Source organism: Oncorhynchus keta, chromosome 11, assembly GCF_023373465.1.
Source record: "Oncorhynchus keta strain PuntledgeMale-10-30-2019 chromosome 11, Oket_V2, whole genome shotgun sequence".
Taxonomy (NCBI): domain Eukaryota; kingdom Metazoa; phylum Chordata; class Actinopteri; order Salmoniformes; family Salmonidae; genus Oncorhynchus; species Oncorhynchus keta.
Genome location: NC_068431.1, coordinates 27,165,333 through 27,192,320, shown reverse-complemented (window position 1 = coordinate 27,192,320; position 26,988 = coordinate 27,165,333). Strand labels below are relative to the sequence as shown.

Sequence of the window (26,988 nt, the reverse complement as noted above, 5' to 3'; positions counted from 1 at the left end):
CCTCTTTTGAAGTCTTCTCCAGTCTTTCTTTGAGGCAAGGAGACGCGTCTGAGCCCTGGGATTACCTGGACTCACTTTAAAACTTCCACCACACAATAATTCTTCCCCCAAGGATAGTTTAATGACATGCACCATCTTACTGTCGCAGCAGGAGTTGTCGGAGGCTGCAGCACAGGGCAAACTCTGCTGATTTTCTAAGAGAAGAAGAAACTCTTTAAGGTCAATTCCATTTTAGCTCTAGAATCTGAGAAACTGGGGAGGCTGGGAGAATGTGTTGAGGTCTCCGACCTGCACTGTATTTATTACACTGTTGAATTCAGAACTGTCACGGCCAGCTCTAATACAGACATGCTTTTTTATTATGGATGTCAAACAAGAAATGTGTTTGTGTTCTCTGAGTAGCAAGTGTGTTGTCGTGGGGATTTGGAAGGGGATTCTAAAATGAACATAATATATTTCCTTAAAGCAGGCTTTTTACATGCTGAGTCGTGCACAGAGCCAATTCACCGGCACAGCGTGAGGATTCATTCATCTCCGCAACGCAACATGGCGGGAGAGATGCCTCTACGACAAATCAAAACGTGTGTTACTACATCACAGGAACCCAGACTCCGGCATTAATTGAGATATTAATTTGTTTTTTCAAAAGTCCTTCATACATGACTGTGGGAGACCAAACAACAGTGACATGACATCTCATTTACAAAGAATGGGGGAGAAACAAAAAAAAAAAAAACACTTGACTGACTGACTGTTGCGTTTCCAGTGTGGAAGGAGAATCAAGCGGTTGTACAGCATGTAGAAACATACGTAGTGGTATATGTAGTCTGGGTGGCCCGAGGTTAGATCAGGCCAACGCGTGGCGGGGTAACGAGAGACCCACACATGGTTGGGGTTGACCAACAGGCAACCCAGAGTCCCATGGCCTTTACAGACAGTCTAAAATCCATCTGCACTTAAGGCCTTAGGAGACGAGTTCAGTTCCCTATTAAAAAAATAAGTCCAATAAAAAAAAGCCCTACTGTGCTAAGTAGGCCCCTGAATCCACCGGCTGGCCGTGGACAGAGTGTCAGCCCTGCTGGATCAATAGCCGCTGTGTGTTGAATTACATGGCTTTTAGACGGCTAATGTCATGGCCCAGGCCATAACCAATGGGACCAATATCTCCACTGAACGTTGATTTAAAACCACTGCAGCCCGATGTAAATCCTGAAATAGATCCAATGTTATAGGTCTTTATCAGTTCATTAAATCATATGCACGAGTACTAGATATCCCATTTCAGTATCAAGCCTGTACATTATACAGCCAATATTAAATTCCATTATGTAATGTTCTAATATAGTGTAGAATGTGCTGATTCTTACCCGAGTGAGACAGCAAGTGCATCCTAAGGCGTAGGCTGTCCAGAAAGCGTTTCCCACAAAGCTCACATCCATAGGTCTTCATTCCGCTGTGCAGCTTCCTGTAAAGATGAGAAAGAAACATATCAGGACATTGTCCCGGATTTCACAATCAATGTCAAATCAGACAGAGATACATTTATGAATGAAACCTGTGAATTGCCATTCGTCTGCCTACATCACTGTATACTGTGCTGCTCACAACGATATCCTCGTATTGTCAAACACTTTGCTTCTCAGATAGTCTTAAAAGACTATGTCACCGACCATTAATTAGCACATCAAAACATAATAACTTAAATATAAATAGCAAGAAAGCATCGAAACTTTACTTTATTCTAGCTATAAATCACTAAATGCTATTCCACCGGAGGTGTTACCGTGGCGAGCATGCATACCCATCACAGAACTCAAGAGTAGTGGATGGATTAGGTCCTATAAAGTGGACGATGATGATTTACACAGAGATGTAAAAGGCAAGCAGGTTAATGTTACGACCCTTTATGATGTTACGACCGTTGAGTCCCGTTGTCAATTCCTATTATATAAGAACTTCGTTATGGGACTGGCTCCTTTAATGCTCAGTCAAAATGGCTGCCGCCTGAAAGAAAACATGTTGGTGCTTTTAAAGCTGAAAGGCGTGCGTTGAACCAACGTACTGCAGGGCTAAGTTAAAACCTAAACCAAGGGTCAATCTTTAAATTTCACAGAAAAGGAAACTGGGGATTAGATAACTACACAACCTTCGCCAGGACCAAAAGGCAACATATGGGAAGATTTCAGTTTGGCGATGCGGTAGGAACCTTGACAACTCAATCTGTTGTAAAACCCTCAAACACCCGGGGGCAGAACCAAAACAGGCTTTTGTTCAAACATATTTAAATATGTTCTGAAGCAATTTAGGGGCACACAGATTGACAAACAAATGATAATTTTTACAGATAGCTTCAATTAACTTGAGAAAGACGCTCGCAACCACCCACCTGTGCACCCACCCACGCACCCACCCACTTAGCTTTAGGACACATTTTATCCTTCAAGGAAGAGATAAGTAGGTCAAGAATGCCTTGACAGTCCACACACACAGAACGACTTCAAACCACTGTTCACTACCCCCCCATCAAATGTCAAAGAATTCACCCCTAGCAGGTAAGCCCTTTATTGTTTTATTGATGTTCTTGCTTAAGTGGGCCTCACCGGAGCTCAAAGACCACTGGCAATTTGTTAAACATGTCTTTTTATTAGCATACTTACAGCATTCTGTAACTGTTACCAGAAAAGTAATTAGCTCATTGTTTGCACCTCTGCGCCAAATGCTGTAGGTCTCAGAATGGGAAACAAAGACATATGCTACAGTTCTCACAATTCCATTTGTGCACAAATAAAACTAATGTTACTAAACTGAGTCGAAAGCTGAGAGAAAATGTTAGGTAAAAAGGATGCGAGTGAAAACTATGCACTAAATTAGTTTTTTATAGTTATGTTCAGGTGAGGAGCAATGTTTTGTCTAATGCATTGTATTATGTCTGAATGAGGTGATAATCAGAGCACTTCAAGCTGGAGTGTCTTGGTATCACATCAGATGACGGAAACAATAGTCTTAGTGTGTCAGTTCTTGGGGAAGCAATAGTCTTAGTGTGTCAGTTCTTGGGGAAACAATAGTCTTAGTGGTTCAGTTCTTGGGGAAGCAATAGTCTTAGTGTGTCAGTTCTTGGGGAAGCAATAGTCTTAGTGTGTCAGTTCTTGGGGAAGCAATAGTCTTAGTGTGTCAGTTCTTGGGAAGCAATAGTCTTAGTGTGTCAGTTCTTGGGAAACAATAGTCTTAGTGTGTCAGTTCTTGGGGAAGCAATAGTCTTAGTGTGTCAGTTCTTGGGGAAGCAATAGTCTTAGTGTGTCAGTTCTTGGGAAACAATAGTCTTAGTGTGTCAGTTCTTGGGGAAGCAATAGTCTTAGTGTGTCAGTTCTTGGGGAAACAATAGTCTTAGTGGGTCAGTTCTTGGGGAAGCAATAGTCTTAGTGTGTCAGTTCTTGGGGAAGCAATAGTCTTAGTGTGTCAGTTCTTGGGGAAACAATAGTCTTAGTGTGTCAGTTCTTGGGGAAGCAATAGTCTTAGTGTGTCAGTTCTTGGGGAAACAATAGTCTTAGTGTGTCAGTTCTTGGGGAAACAATAGTCTTAGTGTGTCAGTTCTTGGGGAAACAATAGTCTTAGTGTGTCAGTTCTTGGGAAGCAATAGTCTTAGTGTGTCAGTTCTTGGGAAACAATAGTCTTAGTGTGTCAGTTCTTGGGGAAGCAATAGTCTTAGTGTGTCAGTTCTTGGGAAGCAATAGTCTTAGTGTGTCAGTTCTTGGGGAAACAATAGTCTTAGTGTGTCAGTTCTTGGGGAAGCAATAGTCTTAGTGTGTCAGTTCTTGGGGAAACAATAGTCTTAGTGTGTCAGTTCTTGGGAAGCAATAGTCTTAGTGTGTCAGTTCTTGGGGAAACAATAGTCTTAGTGTGTCAGTTCTTGGGGAAGCAATAGTCTTAGTGTGTCAGTTCTTGGGAAACAATAGTCTTAGTGTGTCAGTTCTTGGGAAAGCAATAGTCTTAGTGTGTCAGTTCTTGGGGAAGCAATAGTCTTAGTGTGTCAGTTCTTGGGGAAACAATAGTCTTAGTGTGTCAGTTCTTGGGGAAACAATAGTCTTAGTGTGTCAGTTCTTGGGGAAACAATAGTCTTAGTGTGTCAGTTCTTGGGGAAACAATAGTCTTAGTGTGTCAGTTCTTGGGGAAACAATAGTCTTAGTGTGTCAGTTCTTGGGGAAACAATACACTTGATAGAGAGATCTGCTAAACTTCATAAACTTGACACTGCGATGCATCTTCACGTCTCACAAAAGGGCTGAGGATGTTGGGTATCAAAATGACGATTGATTGATGTCATTCGCCAAATCAAAATTGATTTACAACTCCTTTGTGCTGCGACTGAAATCAGGCCGTCTGTGACAATGGTGGCAAGAGTTATGAAGTGAGGATGTCTGGTGTAAATTCATTAAAGATTAATGGAAAACAGTTTTGAGGACTGAGGGTAAGGAGACGGAGAGAAAATTAACACAGGAAGAGGGGCGCGAGAGAACCACCCCCCCCCCCGATAAAACTAGCGAAAAACCTTCCAAAATCCTGATGGCTGTCTTAACAGAGTAGGATTCGGGAGAGACCTCGACAAACAAAAGAAAGAATGAGGCAGCAAGCCCTTAGGCAAGCTGTAAGTAATTAAATAGGCCTGTAAACGCCTCCAAAAATAAAAAGGGGCCACTTCAAAAGACGAGGACGGGTGAGCGGCTGAGGCAGGAGAGAGGAGCTGGGAAAAGACCAGGGGTCCGCGCACCTTGGGGACCCTGACTGATGCACACAGGCACAACGTCTTACTGTAGGGGACACACTCTGGGAGGCTTTTCAAAGGCCTTTTGTTGTAGCCCCTCAATCTGGCCATTGTCCCCCGGTACAGCACGCTGATGAAGAAATAGATGGACTTATTAAGGGGACTGCAAGGGGCTGGAGAGAGGGGAGCATGTGTACTGACTACCTTAAATGCATGGAGAGGAGGGAGGTGTGGGAAACGGGAGGTTGCTGTCCATCTGGAGAGATGGAGCTGAATCTAACTGAGGACCGGCTCGTCTGAAGCAGACAGGAACCTGATGGTGTTTCAAACAGACTGACAGTGGTTTATAGGGCGCTGTATATTTAGGATGCTAGGGAATAGTTGCAACATGCTACGTCTGTTCTTCGCTATGGAGCTTAAGGAGGCATGTGTTTTTAAACCAAATTAGGCTGGGAAATTGAGAACGCTCAGTCAGGCAGAGCTATTGCAATTGTCACGGAATAATCACTAGTGTAACGATTCTGTTGGGAAAGCTAAGAATACCTACACAATGTAAGGCAACCTGCCTAAAATAAAACTAGAATGTACCGTAGCATTACATAAATGTGAACACTGCCAAGAAAAACGGATAACTACTTTGAATGAAACCCAACCCGCCCTCCGCAAAAAAGTTAATGGCAGAAAGCAACAACGTTAATATTATCATTAACTTTGTGTTTTTTATGGAAGCATTTCTTTTTACGGCTACTTAATTTTACAGGCAGCAGAAACTCGGAGTGACCTTTGCTGGATATTTTGCACAGTGGCAGTCAGCAGCCCTTCCTTGGGGCTTGGACTAACAGCCTCCTGTCCCGTGCTGGTGGCAGGTCATTTAGCCTGGCTAAAAAGCAGATGATTTGGAGGTGGGTGGCGGTGGACAGAGGGGAAAGCCAAAACGACTGCGCAATTATTTAAAGTTCTACTTTCTGACCAAGGAGCTCTGACACCTACGCCAGATGTAACCGCACATAAGGCCCCTGCCCTCCCTTTTCTCTCTATGTGTGAACTGTGGCAGCTCCCAGTCCCCTCAGGACTAACTCCCTCCCTATGCGCGCACACACACACACACACACACACACACACACACACACACACACACACACACACCTCAGGCCCACCCCATGACCAGCTGCTTTCTTGCTTTGCTGCTGAAACAGAAGTTGAGGGGGTGGTAGTGTGTGTGTGTTGGGGTGGGGGGTCTAGTTTGAAACAGACTAACTGTAGTCATTAAGGAAGCTGACATAAAACTCTCTCAAACCATTTACTCAGTCAATAAGTGACTTTGTCCAACAGTCAGTTTTGACAACGGCAATATATTTCAAATTTATGTCAACAAAACATATGCTGAACACCTAATTTTGGGTACTGGAGTGGCGTGCTGGCTCGTAAATCAGACCTGTGTTTGAAACAGGAGTAGATTACAGGCCTGTGTTATTGAGCTGTTACAGCGCACCTCGTATAAATCTGAACTTTTTCACCTTGCCAGCTGACCCGGCTGGCTCTACATCATAGTTCTGTCCATGGGCGGCCCTCGATGCAGGGGTCCCTGCTAGACGACACCATTAAAAACCACCTGAAACGAGCACTAGTAATGCCATTAAAACAGTGTACTCACCTGAACCGCCAAACCAACAAAAACAACAAACTGAGGTTGAGTCGTCTGTTTGGTTTGGGGTTGAATAATCTACATTTTAAAGTATGAATCCACCTTCATGTATGAACAGAATGGAAACATTTAGAAATTGCTTCAAGAACAAGTCCTTCAAATCTCTTTATTCCTGCATGGAGTTGACAAATGCTTTCCTACTGCTGCACATCAGCAAGTTACAATTAACATTACATGTCAGCTCATCAAAACAAAGAATCAAATCAAAATAAATCAACTGAATCCAAAAAGACACATGGCTGCGCTTACATCTTACTGCTTCCACAAATATCTCTCTGCTAACGCCCTGGAACATTGCCCTCTTTCTTCATCTCCTTTCATCTTCTCCATCCTCCATAGCAATCTTAGAACAACTTGAGATGATGCTGGCGCATAGAGGGGCAAACCGAGGAGAGGAAAAGAGGTGGCGGCATTGGAGCAGGAAGGGTCACCATAAAAATAAATGATAATTGAAGAGTTGTCCTCAATGTTCCTGGGAATGGAGAGGCTGAGAGGCCTATCTGGGGGGGCTAGCCCCATTAGTCTTCCCCTCTGGAGCGTCCCTCACTCGGGGCCCTAAGAACCACGCATACCGTCCATCCCACGTGCGCACACAGTCAGATTAAGGTATTTGTCAAAAGAGGGGGCCAACAATGTGACAAGGAGAACAGAGAGGGAGGGAGAGAAGGAGGGAGGAAGAGGGGGGTTTCAAGCTGTCAGTCTATTTGCCTCGCTCAATGCTTTTTAATAGAGATCTCAGTCAGGTGTTGACACTGCTCTGCCAAAACATTTGCATAACGATGATTAATCTTAATTGACAGAGTGGCGTTTGCACTTGTTTGGATTCCTTCACCGATCTATCCTTTAGTGGGGGCTAAGGTTAGATGTTCTTTGCCTCATAAATACAAGGGGAAAAACATTATTGATGATATGAAAGAAACCAGGCATTGTTACATCCAGAGGCTGATATCACAACATGTGGGTAAGGGGAGGGGGGTGCCTCCCCTGTCCCCCTCTGTGCTCTCGCCCTTGTCATTGTGAACAAAGCTGTAATAATGCAAGCGACAGCTAGATGACACATCGGTAGATGATCCTAATCCAGCCATAAGTGGCTATGAAACGCCTCTGGCTCTGCTGGCGTTTTTCATTTTGGTATTCTTTCCCCGAGTGCTGAGCTGTGCGGTGAGGCGAAGGTCTTTTTCACAGGCGTTTCCAGCCCATTAGGACCAGGCGAGCCAGGCAGTTTGACGCATCAGACAGCGTGAGGGGGAGATTGGCGCAAGATAAAACAAAGGGATAGGAAAAATAAACTAAATGCAAAACAAACACCATCACAGCTCTGGGTACATTTTAATGGAATTCATTTGTTAATAGTCCAGACCTTGTTTGTCTACACACACACACACACACACACACCTAATCTGGTGACAGATTATGTGTGTGGTGCTTAATACTTAGGCGTGCTCGTTCTGAGGCGTGTGTGTCTGGGGTAACGACAGGTCCAAAGCCAGCCACTTTCTCTGCAATTCCATCCCCGTTTTTAAGCCCCTATTCCTTTGTTTCACTCACATCCCCCCCACTTCTTTTTCAATCAAATGTATCAAGCGAACGCTCGCTGGCGCAGGCTGTTTATCAGAGTCGTCCTGCACATATCAATGACTTGCCCTCTTTCCCCCCGCAGCGAGACGTTCATATGAATTCCAGCCACACTCACACATGCTGCAAGCTCCGTGCTAAGCATAGATGAGTAGCAGGCAGGCTGGGAGAGAGGAAGAATAAGGGAGAAAAAAAAGAGGGAGCCACTGCCTTTCATCTCCGGTAGAGAGCTGTTATTCATAATACCCAAAGATTACCACCCCCAAATGTGCCTGGGGATACAGAGACAGATTCAGTAAGACAATATTCTTGAGGTAAAAACGGAAACATTAAATCAAATGAAATAAGGGGGGTGGGGGGGCAGCATAATAGCACAGCATTAAGGGAGATGTCTGTTTAATAACCAAGGATATTAATTCACATAATGGCCCTGTGTTATCAATTTAATTATTGCCCCCAACATCCGCGTTAGTGGTTGGCCTCAATACCACTCGCACTAAACAATTCCCAGTCACACTCGGCCCTCATTATCTCTGTCTATGTCACCATTAAGGGCCCAAAAATGTGGTGTTTTTGTTAAGGGGAGGGATTGGTTAAATAATCACTGTGTTGACTGGCTGGGTGCTTCTTGTCGTGAAAAAGAGTGGTTCTCGAGCAGCTGCCCCAGACAGTGGAGGTGCATTGGTGGTGGAGGAGAGGGACTGCGGATGTTGAACAAAGCTCAATTATGTCGTCCAGGGTAACGCGACACAGCACTCCTTTCATTATCCCTGGCTGAAGCCTCTTTTCTGTGGAGTCAACAGGCAGAACTGGATGAGTATTAGCCCAACACAGGGGCTCTTTACAGGGCTCTGGTTTAGGACCGCCACTCCTAATTGCCATACCTGGGCAAAGAGACACCATTTCCACCTAATCCCCCGGTTTTATACCTGTATCTCCGCCAAGCGGAGAAGCTACGTTTCACCACTTATCCCTCCCTTTACCACGACCCATTTAAAGTTCCAGAACATTTTCCTAAATGTTTCTCTCAAGAAGGTACCTTCTGAAGGTGCAGTGCCTTCAGAAAGTATTCACACCCCTTAACTTAATTTGGGCTCCTGAGTGGTGCAGTGGTCTAAGGCACTGTATCTCAGTGCTAAAGGTGTCACTACAGACACCTTGGTTCGAATCCAGGCTGTATCACAACCGACTGTGATTGGGAGTCCCATTGGGCGGCACACAATTGGCCCAGTGTCTCCCGGGTGTGGCCGGTGTAGGCAGTCATTGTAAATAAGAATTGTTCTTAACTGACTTGCCTAATTAAATAAAGGTTGAATAAAAATATTTAAACTTTGACAGAATAAAAATCTTCCAAAACATGTAAAACTGTAAAACCTGTGACAAAGAAATTAACTTCATGTCCTGAATACAAATGTCCTGAATATGTTTGGGGCTAATCCAAAACACCACATTACTGAGTACCAATTTATATTTTCAAGCATGGTGGTGGGTGCATCATGTTCTAGGTATTCTTGTCATTGGCAAGGACTAGGGAGTTTGATAGTTCCGCCGAAGTCGGCTCCTCTCCTTGTTTGGGTCTAACGTTTTGTATTGTTGACCAGACTGGCTTGTTTTCCGTCTTATTTTTCACGAAGATGTTTATTGTTAAACATAATTCTTGTGACTGTTTTGCACGTTTTGCCTAAATAAAGTGTTTGCCTGTTCACAAATCTATGCTCTCCTGCACCTGACTTCACTACCAGTACGCACACACCTGACAGTTAGGATAAAAAGAAACCAAAACCTGGTTCAGTCTGCTTTCCAACAGACACTGGGAGACAAATTCACCTTTCAGTAGGACAATAACCTCTAAAACACATCGGCAAATATACACTGGAGTTGCTTACCAAGATGACGTTGAATGTTCTTGAGTGACCTAGTTACAGTTGACTTAAATTGACTTGAAAATCTATGGCGAGACTTAAAAATGGCTGTCTAGCAATGATCAACAACCAACTTGACAGACACTTTTTTTTAAAGAATTTGCAAATATTGCACAATCCAGGTGTGCAAAGCTCTTAGAGAATTACCCAGAAAGACTCAGCTATAATTGCTGCCAAAGGTGATTCTAACATGGGTTGATTACTAATTGAAATCAAGATATAGTAGTGTTTATTATGCATATTCTTTAAAAAATTAAATTAATCGGGTTATTTTGTGTAGATTGTTTTCCTTTTTTAAAATTAAATCCATTTTAATCCCACATTGTAACAACAAAATGTGGAAAAAGTCAAGGGGTGTGAATACTTTCTGAAAGCACTGTATACTAGGCCTGATTCAATTCAATTAATCATAGTTGAAATGTGAGAGGATTTTTTAAAGACGACACATTCAAGCAGTTACAGTTGTCATTACTACATAAAGCATGTTGAAAATACACGAGTGAAATAAGAGACCTGTGTTCACTGATTAACGCCATGATTTGACATTCCCTGACACTTGAGGATAATAGGTTTGTCATTTAATCAAGGCCTCAAAGCAGTGGTTCAACACAACCGGTATTGAATGAAGAAAAGGGCGAATGCGAGAAATCACATCTACGTGCCCACCCGAATGTTACACTAAATACTGTAACATAGCACTAACAGCTATACATCTCCCCCCCATTTTCTATCAAAAGCAACCGGGCACTATTTCCTCGCCGCCTGCCGTCTGAAAATAGACGTCATCCTTTTCTATGTCGCAGTTTGATGTTGTTGTTGTTTTCTACCGTTTCCATTTGTTGATCAGATCTGAGAGGTTAGCGACATGCTAGAGCTAACGTGGTGCGGTGGACGCAGGACCCGGGCTATAAAAAGACCCAGACTGAGTTTTCCCTCTTCCTTGCATTATTCATGGGTTCACCTTCCATCAAGTGGCAGAAACCTCAAGGATGTCTAACTTTAGGTTGTGTGTTTGAAAAAGGGAAAGACAAGAGGAGCCAGGCTGAGGCAACGTTCCCTCTGTGCTGCTGTCGTGTATAATTTATTCCCGGTTCAGATTACATCAAATACTTGTACCCTCTTGAGTGTTGCAGTTTACATCTACGACGCTTAAGGGAAAGAGAGATGTTTTATATTTCCTCTCTCGCTCTCGTCTCTCTAGCTCAGTCAAAGAGCGACAGCACCTGTTACATCCATAAAGATGACATTCAACACAGTACTCGGAAGGGGCTCCGAAAAACAAGCTTGTCGTTAAACGTTGAGACAAAGTTGAGACAATCAGACCTATGGAGCAATTGCGGTGGTGTCGTTTGGGCTACACTTTTCCGGAGATGTTGTTTATGGTTTACTACATTCCATCTCGATAGATAATTTCATATCCTCAGTGTCACAACCAGTGTATGACGCTCACTGTTATGGAGTTGCTTTTTGCCTATTGTGTTTTTCTAGGCGAGTGAGAGACAGACCAGTATATAACAAGCAGGTCATTATTTCAAAGTTTTTGTCTGCAACACTCAAAATATTATGCAATGTCTCCTGAATTGATTTACTGTAGACTGTGTAACCTAGAGGAGAGTCCATTCCAGTGGTGGCCGGTGCTGTTTAAGACGAGGGGGACAATTTTCATGACCATGGCCTTATTTCTATTACATCATATTGGATGACTGTCATTCATATTCCATTCAACCAGCTAAATATAACAGACAGGTTTAGGCTCCTACAGTACATGATACTCACATGTCCCTATACCCATTATGAGGTTGCTACAACCTAGCCTATGAATAAAAGTTTGACACATTCAATACCACCTTGCACACTCTTGCCTGCATCTAGCTGATCTAGGGTGTAATCATTAGTCCAACAGTTGCAAATGAGTTTCTAATTGGACAAATTCAGGTATGTTTATCCCGGTTTCATTCCCTTTAACACAGTACCCTTTCATATCAGCCACATACAAACAGCATGATCATTTCATCATATTCCTCTTTCTCATATCTACATCTCACTACTTCTCTTGCTTATGGATTTCAGTGCAGAACACATCAGCTGTCTGTGACCAGGCGAAAAACCTTTCCAAGCCAAACCTTCATATCATAAACGCTACCGCTACACACAGCCTACATTGTTGTCACTATATTAACGCCATAGTCAACATACCTACTAGAAATAACGCATTAGTAAACCCATTACAATCATGCAGTATAGTGTACAGTCAACAGCAAGCAGTTTAGTAGTTACACCGGCGGGACATGGTGGTAATACATTTATAAAACCAAAAGCTACCTTGACTTGAAAGAGTTCTAGTGTTGGATAGCCATAGCCAGCTAGCTAACATAGCATCCCTCTCTGTTTGAGCCGGGTGTTTGAGTAGGCTAAACTAACTAGCTGCATTCTCTAGCTAAGTGAGTGAATGTGAGAAACATAGCTATCACTCTCGCGCTCTCGTTTCTCCTTCATTTGTGAAGAAATTCACTTGTTCAAAACTGTTCAACTATTGTCTCTCTCGGAGTCAACTATTTACCATATTTTATGCACTGCAGTGCTAGCTAGCTGTAGCTTATGCTTTCAGTAGTAGCACTCTAATATTTTGATTGTGTGGACAACATGTCAGTTCATGCTGCAAGGAGGAGGACGTCCTCTGGAAGTTGCCATAATTACTGGGTAAGTCTATAGAGGGTGAGAACAACAAGCCTCCCAGGTTTTGTATTTTAGTCAGAAGAGGACGGAAACTAGCTGTCCTCCGGCTACACCATGGTGCTACCCTACAGAGTGCTAGAGGCTATTGTAGACTCATTGCAAAAGTGTGTTTAATTTTTTTATTTATTATTTGGTGACGTGAATATATTTAGTATAGTTATCTAAAAAAGGATAACTTTTTGAATATTACATTTTGCTGTTCACCGAGGATGGTCCTCCCCTTCCTCCTCTGAGGAGCCTCCACTGGTGCATTCTAAAGCAGATAACGGGGCGGGGGTGAAATTTACACCGCAAAGGCAGTGATTATTTGTAACAGAACGGCTGCATCTACCGTATCTTAAGAGGTCGTTCTTGGAAAACAGCTTTTACAAAGGCTAATTTGGTTGGTCTTATTTTGCCATTTGAGATGACCAGTGCAGACTGTTTTGACACAGTGGACCTCTGTAAGTGTGTGTGTGTGTGTGTGTGTGTGTGTGGTAAACCCCATGCCCTCAAATTGCTGTGCCTCGTGGTCGCTCAGGGAGATTCAGGTGGCAGTGGCGCGGCCGTGGAAAAAGCAAGGCATCTGCAATGTCATTCCGCGTACATCCAAATAGACGGAACACACAGAGGTTGCAGTAAACAATTCTCATCTGTGCAGGGAGGGAGAGCGGGGGGAATCAAAACTAGTGACTGCTAAGTGCAGAGTCACCACCAATCACCCACTACTGGAAGCCCTTTATGACACAAGTCGACAGACAGGAAGAAACAGTCAGCGATAAAACCCACGACAGTCAGCGCCGGGCAATGCCAGGAATGTCAACCAGATTGAATTGATGCTTTTCCATACTGACACATTTATATGTGAGGGTCCATTGAAATATAAGTTGATGTTGCAGAGTCCAGTGACTTGTGTCATTCTCCATGGCACAAAGCTGGCACTTGAGCTCTGTTTTGAGTGATAATGTTGCGGCACATGGTGTCTGTTAAACTGCATTAGTTATAATGTGAGCAGAACCATTTTGGCCTTTTCAGTCTGGATGTCAGGGACTAAGTAGCTCTGTGGGAGAGAGAGAGAGAGAGTAAAAAAAAAAAAAAAAATATCTGGGAAAACTGCTGACAGCTTTTTGGCCGGAGGGGCGGAATACTAGAATGCCTCTGTATGACAGACCGGGGTCGTTCCCTAGTCACGGAGCAGACTTTCCCTGACCAATTGATTTTAGTAAACAATGTTGAGGACTCACTCCCCTTATTGGGGGTGTAGAACAGTAATATGTGACCGTTTGGGTGGGGGTGGGCTGCCCATCCCCAGTCCCCCAGTCTGAGCAGCACGGTAGTGTGTGTGTGTGGGGGGGGGAGAAATCGATATGTCTGCTGTGAGTCACTTGCCACTGTGCCTTTGGCCTGGCGGGGAAGAAGCGGTGGGGGGGAAATCAAAACGGACACCTTAACAAAACTAATAACTATCAGCGTGGCTGCTCTCCAGACAGACGTGTCAGTTTGTGCTGCTCTGACAGAGAGAGATAGGTACAGGCACAGCAGGCCAGACAGAGCTGTAGCACAGCAGGCTGGAGCACATAGGGCTGTGAGCACCACTGGCGGGACTGCCTGGTAACAACACACACTGCCATAGGGCCTGAGGAGTGGGGGGCTGGAGTCTGTATTTAAGGCAATGGGAAGATATGGACAGGTAAATGGAAAAAGCGTGGGAGTATTTCTGAAGAAGTTTTTAGATTATAACTGTCGGTGTTAGATGAAGCCAGATTCAGAGTAAGGCTCATCTGTATGACTGGGGGTGTTCTGATGGAGACTCTGCAATCTACAAGTCCATTAGAACTTGCATTGTTGAAGTGCTCCTATAAATCCTAGTTTAGGGACATTAACAAATCCCTCAATTCTGATATATTTTTAACCCAAATCTATCCTACAGTTCCTTTAGTGAATGAAGAAAATATAGTTTTCTCCTGAGGAACCGACACATTATATTTTCCTAGCCACTCAAACGGAGTTGGCGTCTCTGAATGTTCTTGCGGTAAGTTAAATATTTGCCAGCTGGGGTGTTTTTTTATTTTGTGTGTTGTCGTGAAAGAACAGTGCCCAATCTTGAAACAACCATATGTACAATGAATCCAATAAGCATGGTGGAAGAATGCACCTGGGGTCCTTGGGCGATGGCTGGCTGTGGTAGTCCACCTGGGGTCCTTGGGCGATGGCTGGCTGTGGTAGTCCCCACCTGGGGTCCTTGGGCGATGGCTGGCTGTGGTAGTCCCCACCTGGGGTCCTTGGGCGATGGCTGGCTGTGGTAGTCCCCGCCTGGGGTCCTTGGGCGATGGCTGGCTGTGGTAGTCCCCGCCTGGGGTCCTTGGGCGATGGCTGGCTGTGGTAGTCCCCGCCTGGGGTCCTTGGGCGATGGCTGGCTGTGGTAGTCCCCACCTGGGGTCCTTGGGCGATGGCTGGCTGTGGTAGTCCCCACCTGGGGTCCTTGGGCGATGGCTGGCTGTGGTAGTCCCCACCTGGGGTCCTTGGGCGATGGCTGGCTGTGGTAGTCCCCGCCTGGGGTCCTTGGGCGATGGCTGGCTGTGGTAGTCCCCACCTGGGGTCCTTGGGCGATGGCTGGCTGTGGTAGTCCCCGCCTGGGGTCCTTGGGCGATGGCTGGCTGTGGTAGTCCCCACCTGGGGTCCTTGGGCGATGGCTGGCTGTGGTAGTCCCCACCTGGGGTCCTTGGGCGATGGCTGGCTGTGGTAGTCCCCACCTGGGGTCCTTGGGCGATGGCTGGCTGTGGTAGTCCCCGCCTGGGGTCCTTGGGCGATGGCTGGCTGTGGTAGTCCCCACCTGGGGTCCTTGGGCGATGGCTGGCTGTGGTAGTCCCCGCCTGGGGTCCTTGGGCGATGGCTGGCTGTGGTAGTCCCCACCTGGGGTCCTTGGGCGATGGCTAGCTGTGGTAGTCCCCACCTGGGGTCCTTGGGCGATGGCTGGCTGTGGTAGTCTCCGCCTGGGGTCCTTGGGCGATGGCTGGCTGTGGTAGTCCCCGCCTGGGGTCCTTGGGCGATGGCTGGCTGTGGTAGTCCCCACCTGGGGTCCTTGGGCGATGGCTGGCTGTGGTAGTCTCCACCTGGGTTGCCACTCCATGCCTGCTGCTCTGTGTCACATCTTTGAGTAGATGCCACGTTACAGAATAGATAATTAATAGCCTAGTGCGTCGGTGTGTGTTAATCTCTCTCCTTCTCGGTCTCTCACATTCACAGCTACACACCACAATATGTCTCCATCTGCCTCCCAGGAGCAGCGGGCCCTGGCCACTCTACTGCAGGCCACGCTTCACCTAATTATGCCAATCAAATCAACAGAGGTTCAGTGGGAGGAGTGGGGCTGGGTGGGGGGGGGGGGCGTAGGCTGTCGATTTCCATTCACACAGCCCTCGCTCACTCCTCTTTTACACAATTTGCAAGAGTAGAGCAGGTTTTTCATATCGATATTGACTCGTGATGGCAGTGAGGCGCCTCGTACACGGCTTTATCCGCTTGACATCGGTTTGGTCGTTGCTAGCCACAAACCCCAGTTGCGGAGATTTCACCACTTGCTTTCCTTTTCCTAGATTTAAAGAAATCCTTCCCCTCAACCAAGGACAGAAGGCTATTTGAAGAGACAGGGTAGCTGTTATATTCTTCCACGTGTGTGGAACTATTTTGCCTTTACTGTTATTCTCCAAGGCAATATGTATTCATCCACAGAGTGCAAGACTTTCTCAGTTTCTTGAAATTGTTGCATAATTCTTCAATATTCATAGCACAAATAGCTTCAACCGCCTAAGTCTCTCCCCTCAGGGGTGCTGTTTAGATTTCAACAGCTGTAGTTAGTGCTGGCCAGACTCTGGGGATGTCGCCAAGGTCATATGATGCTTTAGAGGGATGCTAGCGCGGCGGCAGCGTTTTTAGCGCTGCTAGTCACCCCCCAGCAGCATTTAAATCAGCATCTTAACAAACATGTTGCCAACTTCCAATCCTTCTCTGGAGAAAAAAAAACATGTTACCTGAGACAAGCAATTTACCTTTTTTTGTTGTTTGCCTGACCTAGAGAAAACAGTTTCAAAGGGTCTTCCTGCGGTCTTAACAGCTTTGCTTGAACAGGTAGGCACACCGGGCCGCCTTTTTTCCCCAGAAGATGAATTTGCGAGCTGTCGGCTTCAGACAGGGCGAGTAGTTGTGTTTCTGTAATGGGACACTGGAAGTGTCTTTGATTAATGAAAGAGCGATACTGAGCTGTTAGGGAACCAGTGCACTGAGAGAGCGATTGAGCGGCGGATATGTGCCGACAGATGCCGGCGCACGGCCGGATCCCAGGGAGAAGAAGGGAGATGAGGATGAGTCAGTCTGGATATGTTTCTCTTGCCAAGAGTGGGCGTGTCACACAGAGAAATAGGTGTCAAAATGGGTGTCGTACACATTCCCCCAGCCTCGATGAGAAGCTGTAATTGAGGCTTCCTCTTACAGATAACGGCCAGAGTTCTGGTGACTGATACAGAACACAAACCATCAGACTCAACGTTGTGGACACTGTTCCATTTCATACCCCCAATCTCATTGGGAGACCATGAAGCCCCAAACTAAAATGAATTCAAATGTTCCCAAAAGCACAACTAAGGGTTGCGATGACAGTGCTGCCTAGCTGAGAGCTTGACAATGATTTAGATTTTTATTTTCTTTTACACGTGTCTATTTTGGCAACTTAGTGGAAGCCAAGTACGAGATGTTCCACCACTTGTTTGTCTAAATACATTTTGTTCTTTCTCTCAATTAGACTTTTCCCCCACTCTTGCTTAAGTCACAAACCTCAGGGAGAAGAAAATCTTGATCAAGCAAAAACACACCTTCTTATATAAAACACACAGAGCTGGAAAGGTTGTTGTTTACAGAAATGCCCCAAAATCCTTTGGTTAAAATACAAGAACACTGTATTTTCCTGTCTGCTGCCAAGTGGCTATTCCTCAGCAAAAAAAATAAACAATTATCTTTTGGGAACAGCTGAATGTCTGATCATGTGACATTTTTCCTGCCCCCAATAGTGAATTTATAAAGAACTTTTTTTGTAGCAATAATTAATTTACGAAAATAAAGAGTGATGTAATGGAACAAAGCTCATTGATAGAACTCACTTTACAAGACAGCTGCAAATAACGTCCGCTTCCAACAACGCCTTGCTGTTGTTTTGCTAATGCACATTTATTGGCCGATAGTATTATTACTGATTTAAAAAGGCAAGAACACATTTTAATGAGCTGATTAGTTTGCCTGGGATGCAACAAAAACATTTTCTGGACAACACATCATGATTAAGGGGATTTCCTGTGAGAAGGCACTTTATCACCGTCAAAACGTTCCAAGATGGGCACAGGCCCCATCCAAAACCTAAAACACAACTTCGGCAAAAACCTTTCCTCTTAAGAGCATTAGAAAGGTGGGATTCTTATGCGAGGGTGTTTCTCTCTCACCCAAACCCCCTCTTCTTTATTTTGGTGTCTAGGACCTCAATTGAATTATTGTTGGGGGCACAGAAGAAAGGATGTTTATGCTGGCCTTGTTTCCAGGCTGGAGTGCATTCCTCACCCAAAGCATGACTAAAGGTATGTGAACCTTCTGGACAAAGCCACTGGCCACAATGGCCCTACACAGCCCAGTCCCATGGCCAGGCCTGAGCTCTCAGTGACCATTCATTGAGTGGGCCCAGCACCTTGATATCCATCTGCTACTGTGGGGTCAACCATCATTTCCACTGTTATCCAGTCCGTGCGTGTGCGTGCGTGCGTGCGTGCGTGCGTGTGTGTGTGCGTGTGTGTGCGTGAGCCCTGGTCCTTTTCCTGGCCTGACCAGTGAGAACAGGGGCTTTGTGAGTGTATGTGTAGAGTGGTGTGATGCCGTTGCTCTCTAAATCAATATCAACAACCCACTGGTCAGTTATGAACAATGAACAAATGCAATGTGAGAACTCTGACTTACTGTTTCGAAGTGCATAAATACACTTAAAACACCTCAAACGTGCAAAATACACCTAGACAAATGTGCCACTCAGAAACGACAGTTGAAATTCATTCCAGTTTATTTCTCGTCCAGAGGCAACACCTGGCTCTCATGGAACACCATCTGAGCCAATCATCACTGTGTACATCTGCAGGGAATAGGGATGCTTGGACTAAGAATCCCCAGGTCATGTTAGTGCCTACAGGAAAGACCTGTGGCTTGATTAGGGTGCAGGTGGTCAGTGGTGTAAAGTACTTAAGTAGTACTTTAAAGTATTTTGACTTAAGTAATTTTTTCAGGTATCTGTACTTTACTTTTTATATTTTTTGACATTTACTTTTCACTCCATACATTTTCCCTGACACCCACAAGTACTCTTTACATTTTGAATTCTTAACAGGACAGGCAGATGGTTCAATTCACACACTTATCAAGAGACCATCTTTGCCAGATCAGAGGCAGTAGGGATGACCAAACTCACTAAACACAAATGCTTTGTTTTTAAATTATGTCTGAGTGTTTGAGTGTGACCCTGGCTATCCGTAAATACATTTAAAAAACAAGACAATTGTGCCATCTGGTTTGCTTAATAAAGAATTTAAAATTATTCATACTTTTACTTTTGATACGTAAGTATATTTTAGCAACTAAATTTACTTTTGATACTTAAGTCAATTTAAAACCTAATACTTTTGGACTTTTACTCAAGTAGTATTTTACTAGGTAACTTTCAATTTTACTTGAGTCATTCTCTATTCATGTATCTTTACATTTACTCAAGTATGACAATTGGGTACTTTTTCCATCACTGGAGTTGAACGACCCAAAGGGATTTGGATGTTTGACCTGGAAACTCTGACAGTGGGAACTATATTATTCTCTATGAACAGGCTTGATGCCTGCTGTAATGTATCAGGGTGGTCCTGGGCAACGCGCCTGACTATAACACAGAGGGAAGAGGAGGTGGGTGATGCTAAATTTGATAATCAGCTGAGACAGTTAATTTGCTAATAAGGGATTCTAATTAATTAATCAATGTGCATTTCAGCCGGCAGTATTGTCAAGAGCAGTCAATTGCAGTTTGCTTCCTCCCTCTCCTCTTGCTCTGTTATTGCCTTCAATGTGAGAATAGCTCAAATGTTGATATCAATTTCGCGCAGCGCTTGGGAGAATAGAGTTCACATAGAAAGGCACGACAATGAAGTTCAAGTATGCTCACCACCAGACGAGCATCTCTATTGGTCTTAACTGATGGATAGAGGTTGCACTGTTAAGGATGTGTATAATAGGCAACGGACTGTGCGTTGGGGGCGTTATGAAGCGGTCATTGGCCACACATGCAAATTCTTCATAGTTTTGGAAAATAACAACTTGCATACATTCAGGGTGAATGTTCAAACTGGAAGAATAAACTATGAGATCCCACCAATAAACTATGTTCCCTACCCAGTGGTTTTAAAAACAGATCTCATAAAACAACAAGGACCAAATTGTTCAATTAATTTCATTTTCAATTGTTATGAAAATGTATAATTGCATACCTATCCTACCGACATGCATGAGAAAATAACAATATATCTTATTCCAATTTAAGATCCTCAGACGCAGTAATTATAAACTAAGCTGAGAAAGGTCCATTCATCTTATCAATGGATTACACTCCCTGTATTTTCCATTCTAAACCTGTGTGTTCAGGTCAGGGTAGAGGCTTAGGTAAACTCAATGCTGTGGTGGTCATGTCGAAGGCAGTAGTGCCCTCTAGGCTGAAACTGAGTCACCCCTCTCCCTTACAGGAAACCAACAGGTTAAAATGAGTGAAAGACAGACGAAGGGGTAGAGGGAGGGAGAGAGAAAGAAGGGAAGGGAGGGAGATGAGCTCACCCACAGAGGGGGCTTAGTAAGTGCAAATGCCAGCGAGCGAGGTGGCCCCTTTTTATTCCTGTGACCTAAAGAGACCTCCACCACACGCTAAAATACATTAATGTTTCTTAGAAGATGATTTAATTAACCATATTTGTTCAATAGTGAAATAACAAGCAAATATCCCAGAAGTGAATGTAGGTATGAGTATTGATCTTTTTTTTTTTCACCCAATTAAATATGTTTTACTTTTTTTGTTACAAATAAAAACAGAACGGCCAGAACCACCTACAGTACAACTAATGAAGTAAGCTAAATTGTTCAAATGTTATTGGGTCATCGACAAGACAACCCACCAAATGCTTCCATTGCTGGAGTTGGAGAGGAAGGAATTTATGGAGGGGAGGATTGGGGGTCAAAGGTGAGCCCTAGTACTCAACAGTCAGCCTAAAAGCCAGAGATAAGAGCTGAAAGCATACTGTGTGCCTGATACCAGCCCCTGGGCAAACAAATACAGTAAAGCGTGACCAACTGGAAACCTCCACTCTGTTAGGGGCCAGAGTTTAGAGCTCTTCCCAAAGTCAAACCGGGTCAGGGTTTGGCCAGAGTTGTCAGTCGTTCATCAACCAGCCCTTAATGGCCAAGGCTTTATTCTGTCACTATAAATGACCTTCGCCACAGGGAGAAAAGACAAAAGCGGACAATGCAAGTTGACAAGGCAGGCATCAATTCCATACATGTCAATTGGATCTAAATAAGGGGTCATGGGGGTCGTCTGGACACACCACTCCCTGAGAGGCTAGTCTTAAAAAGGCACACTATTTGTGTATCGGCTCTGGCGATTGGCTCATTTTCGGGCGTGCGTGACAGTGCGGAACAATGGCCTGGGTCTTTGGGATTTGGGGGAAGGGGGGGGGGGACAAGTGGTGACAAGGTCTTGTCTCCTGAGCTGACAACAGAGTGCCACTTCCCTTAAACTTAATGCACACTATCTGGCACCAGCCACATACAACAATCAATCTCACTTCAAACACAGGTGGATTGGGGCTGTCGTTGGTTTCCGCTGAGGAATGGAAAGCGTGTTTGCGGCGGAGTGAAGTCAGAAACTGCTCTGTCCAGAGTGTGACAGAACACAGATGTCCTCAACATCCCACATTACATTTGCTCATCTAGACTTCTGGAATGATGGTATGCATTTAAAACTTGGTTGATATTTAAAGGTTGAGGAGCAGTGACCTCAAATATACTAATAAAATATGCAAATACTGAAGACCTGGTCTTTGTTAAGTCATGCACCCAGTGATCTCTTGCAACCTATGTGACATGTGCCATCCATTTCTACACGAGTTAAGAATGGAAAAGCACAAGTGTGCACCGCCAAAAGCGCAACAGTCTTCCTTTCTTTCACTACCCCTTCCTTATTTCCATCATCCCTGCCTGCCGAAGGCCTGTCAGCAGCTTCTCCTCTCCACAGCTCTAGCTTCGCACGACTTTGCTGACACAGGAAGTGGTTGGTCACACCGACATATGTGCTGTATGTCTCTCTCACACACACACACACACACACACACACACACACACACACACACACACACACACACACAGACAGAGGCGCGCACACACACATGCTGTTTTTTACAGTTGAATGTCTTTTCATTTAAATTTCACAAGGCAGGTCCCTTCTTGGAACAAAACAATTGATTCGAAAAGGGATTCATCCTAACAACCGAACCACGTTGTAAAATAAATCCTCCTTGAGACCGGCCATGTGCCTTTCCAAGTCAATTGTTCTATGAAATGACACTATGCCACATTCTTCCACAAACCGCTAATCACAAAACATGGGACATGTTCAGCTGGCTATTTGCTGGCAAGTCACCTCCATTTTTCAAAAACAAAAAGGCAACTGTAATTGTTCCATCTTTTAGAAGCATGGAAATTAGATCCTTTCAAGATGTTGCTGGCTTGTTTCCTGTTGGCAACATCCTGGCCACCAAACAAAAGCATCTGAGGCAGAGAACTGTGGCTGGCATTGGGAACATTATAACAATATCCACATTTAATTAGCTCTGTTACAAAGGAGCGCTCACTGTTGTCGTTGGCAAGTTATACAGTTTTTCACAATTCCTGACATTTAATCCTAGTCTTTGTTCACTTTATTTTAAGAATGCAAAATGTCAGAATAATAGAGATAATGATTTATTTCAACTTCTATTTCTTACATCACATTCCCAGTGGGTCAGAAGTTTACATACACTCAATTAGTATTTGGTAGCATTGCCTTTAAATTGTATAACTTGGGTAAAATATTTTGGGTAACCTTCCACAAGCTTCCCACAATAAGTTGGGTGAATTTTGGCCCATTCCTCCTGACAGCTGGTGTAACTGAGTCAGGTTTGTAGGCCTCCTTTCTCGCACACGCCTTTTCAGTTCTTACACACATTTTGTGTAGGATTGAGGTCAGGGCTGTGTGATGGCCACTCCAATACCTTGACTTTGTTGTCCAGAAGCCATTTTGCCACAACTTTGCTTGCACGCATGCTTGGGGTCATTGTCCAGTTGGAAGACCCATTTGCGACATAGCTTTAATTTCCCAACTGACGTCTTGAGATGTTTCTTCAATATATCCACATACTTTTCCTGCCTCAAGATGCCATCTATTTTGTGAAGTGCACCAGTCCCTCCTGCAGCAAAGCACCCCCACAGCATGATGCTGCCACCCCTGTGCTTCACAGTTGGGATGGTGTTCTTCGGCTTGCAAGCCTCCCCCTTTTTACTCCAACATAACAATGGTCATTATGGCCAAACAGTTCTATTTTTGTTTCATCAGACCAGAGGACATTTCTCCAAAAAGTACAATCTTTGTACCTATGTAGAGTTGCAAACCGTAGTCTAGCTTTTTTATGGCGGTTTTGGAGCAGTGGCTTCTTCCTTGCTGAGCGGCTTTTAAGCTTAAGACGATATAGGACTCATTTTACTGCGGATATAGACAGTTTTGTACCTGTTTCCTCCAGCATCTTCACAAGGTCCTTTGCTGTTGTTCTGGGATTGATTTGCACTTTTCGCACCAAATTACATTCATCTCTAGGAGACAGAACGCGTCTCCATCCTGAGCGCTATGACGGCTGCATGGTCCCTTAGTGTTTATGCTTGCGTTTTATTGTATGTACAGATGAACGTGGTACCTTCAGGAATTTGGAAATTGCTCCCAAGGATGAACCAGACTTTGTGGAGGTCTACAATTCTTTTTCTGAGGTCTTGGCCGATTTCTTTTGATTTTCCCATGATGTCAAGCACAGAGGCCCTGAGTTTGAAGGTAGGCCGACTTCAACTGTAGCTTTGTATCCTCCAATTGGGAAGTAGAATGTATTTCAGATACAGTCCCTTGACCTGGTAAGACATGACATGAAACTATGACTATGACCACATAGCTTTGTCAAATCACCACATTTTAGAGCTCCACTGTAGAAGTTGATGTACACTATCGTTGAAAAGTTTGGGGTCACTTAGAAATGTCCTTGAAAGAAGCTATTTTGTTGTCCATTAAAATGATCAGAAATACAGCGTAGACATTGTTAATGTTGTAAATGACTATTGTATCTGGAAACAGCAGTTTTTTTTATGGAATATCTACATTAGGCATACAGAGGCCCATTATCAGCAACCATCACTCCTGTGTTTCAATGGCAATGTGTTAGCTACCGAGTTTATCATTTTAAAAAGGCTAATTGATCATTAGAAAACCCTTTTGCAATTATGTTAGCACAGCTGAAAACTGTTGTCCTGATTAAAGAAGCAATAAAACTGGCCTTCTTTATACTAGTTGAGTGTCTGGAGCATTAGCATTTGTGGGTTCGATTACAGGCTCAAAATGACCAAAAACAAAGAACTTTCTTCTGTAACCCCTATTCTTGTTCTGAGAAATGAAGGCTATTCCATGTGAGAAATTGCAAAAAAACTGAAGATCTCGTACAATGCTGTGTACTACTCCCTTCACAGAACACCAGTCTCAACAGTTTTCAGCTGGGTTAACATAATTGCATAAGGGTTTTCTAATGATAACATTAGCCTTTAAAAATTATAAACTTGGATTAGCTAACACAATGTCCCTGATCACCGACAACGACAAGACAGCCTATAGGGAGAATCTAATCAAATTTTATTTGTCACATACACATGGTTAGCAGATGTTAATGTGAGTGTATCGAAATGCTTGTGCTTCTAGTTCCGACAATGCAGTGATAACCAACAAGTAATCTAACTAACAATTCCAAAACTACTGTCTTATACACAGTGTAAGGGGATAAGGAATATGTACATAAGGATATATGAATGAGTGATGGTACAGAGCAGCATACAGTAGATGGTATCGAGTACAGTATATACATATGAGATGAGTATGTAGACAAAGTAAACAGAGTGGCATAGTTAAAGTGGCTGGTGATACATGTATTACATAAGGATGCAGTCGATGATGTAGAGTACAGTATATACGTATGCATATGAGATGAATAATGTAGGGTAAGTAACATTATATAAGGTAGCATTGTTTAAAGTGGCTAGTGATATATTTACATAATTTCCCATCAATTCCCATTATTAAAGTGGCTGGAGTTGGGTCAGTGTCAATGACAGTGTGTTGGCAGCAGCCACTCAATGTTAGTGGTGGCGGTTTAACAGTCTGATGGCCTTGAGATAGAAGCTGTTTTTCAGTCTCTCGGTCCCAGCTTTGATGCACCTGTACTGACCTCGCCTTCTGGATGATAGCGGGGTGAACAGGCAGTGGTTCGGGTGGTTGATGTCCTTGATGATCTTTATGGCCTTCCTGTAACATCGGGTGGTGTAGGTGTCCTGGAGGGCAGGTAGTTTGCCCCCGGTAATGCGTTGTGCAGACCTCACTACCCTCTGGAGAGCCTTACGGTTGAGGGCGGAGCAGTTGCCGTACCAGGCGGTGATACAGCCCGCCAGGATGCTCTCGATTGTGCATCTGTAGAAGTTTGTGAGTGCTTTTGGTGACAAGCCGAAGGTCAGAGATCTGGCCGGGTGGTGCCAGAATAACAACCTATCCCTCAACGTAACCAAGACTAAGGAGATGATTGTGGACTACAGGAAAAGGAGGACCGAGCACTCCCCCATTCTCATTGACGGGGCTGTAGTGGAGTAGGTTGAGAGCTTCAAGTTGGAATGGTCCAAACACACCAAGACAGTCGTGAAGAGGTCACGACAAAGCCTATTCCCTCTCAGGAAACTAAAAAGATTTGGCATGGGTCCTGAGATCCTCAAAAGGTTCTGCAGCTGCAATATCGAGAGCATGGTTGCACCACTGCCTTGTACGGCAACTGCTCGGCCTCCGACCGCAAGGCACTTCAGAGGGTAATGCGTACGGCCCAGTACATCACTGGAGCTAAGCTTCCAGCCATCCAGGCCCTCTATACCAGGCGGTGTCAGAGGAAAGCCCTAAAAATGGTCAAATACCCCAGCCATAGACTGTTCTCTCTACTACCGCATTGGCAAGCGGTACCGGAGTGCCAAGTCTAGGACAAAAAGGTTTCTCAACAGTTTTTACCCCCAAGCCATAAGACTCCAGAACAGGTCATCAAATGGCTACTATTTTTGATTGGAACGCAGGAGTGATGGTTGCTGATAATGGGCCTCTGTACGCCTATGTAGATATTCCATTAAAAATCTGCCGTTTCAAGTTACAAAAGTCATTTACAACATTAACCATGTCTACACTGTATTTCTGATCAATTTGGTGTTATTTTAAATTAAACATAAAATGTATGCTTTTCTTTCAAAAACAAGGACATTTTTTAAGTGACTGCAACTTTTGAACGGTAGTGTAGGTCTCAATCACATGTATTTATAAAGCCCTTTTTACAATAGCAGATGTTAAAGTGTTGTACAAAAACCCTGCCTGAAACCCCAAACAGCAAGCAATGCAGATGCTGAAGCACAGTGGCTAGAAAAAACTTCCTAAAAAGGAAGGAACATAGAGAGGAACCAGGCTCGGAGGGGTGGCCAGTCCTCTTCTGGTCTCTGTTCGTAAAGCAGGCTCTCAGTCTGTTAACCACACCAGTGGAGCAAAATGTCACGTTAATTAACATGTGTGTGTCGCTCTCAGTTGAGTATTTGCTTGAATCTGAGTACACACACTGGCACGCCAGGGTTTGCCCAGGAGATTAGGCCTACCTGCGCCACAAGGGCCCAGCAGAGAAAAGAGAGAATGCCCAAAGCTTCAGCAGATCCGATAGACCTGTAGAATATGAGCACTAAGTTCCCTTCACTCAATAAACTAAACAAAAATTCTCCCATTATGGATAACTAGCTCTATGGAAATAATAAGATATTCCTAGAACATCCCATGTCAGAATATTCTCAGAAAAAATCCCTGGAAATTCATGATGATGTTTTATATGATAATCTACATAACCTCA

At 44.2% G+C, this 26,988-nt stretch overlaps 1 protein-coding gene across 6 annotated transcripts in view; it reads right to left on the bottom strand.

Annotated features, from left to right (window-relative positions):
• Window positions 1-26,988, bottom strand: part of LOC118389978 (zinc finger and BTB domain-containing protein 16-A-like) — a 193,340-nt gene that overhangs the window by 109,234 nt on the left and 57,118 nt on the right. For all 6 annotated transcript variants that reach the window (XR_008147427.1, XR_008147426.1, XM_035780061.2 and 3 more), the window contains exon 3: window positions 1,368-1,465. Coding sequence is in view for 4 of the 6 variants with exons in the window: in XM_035780061.2 (XP_035635954.1) it covers window positions 1,368-1,465 (98 nt within the window). In the remaining 2 variants the exon portion in view is untranslated. The remainder of the gene's footprint in view (window positions 1-1,367; window positions 1,466-26,988) is intronic.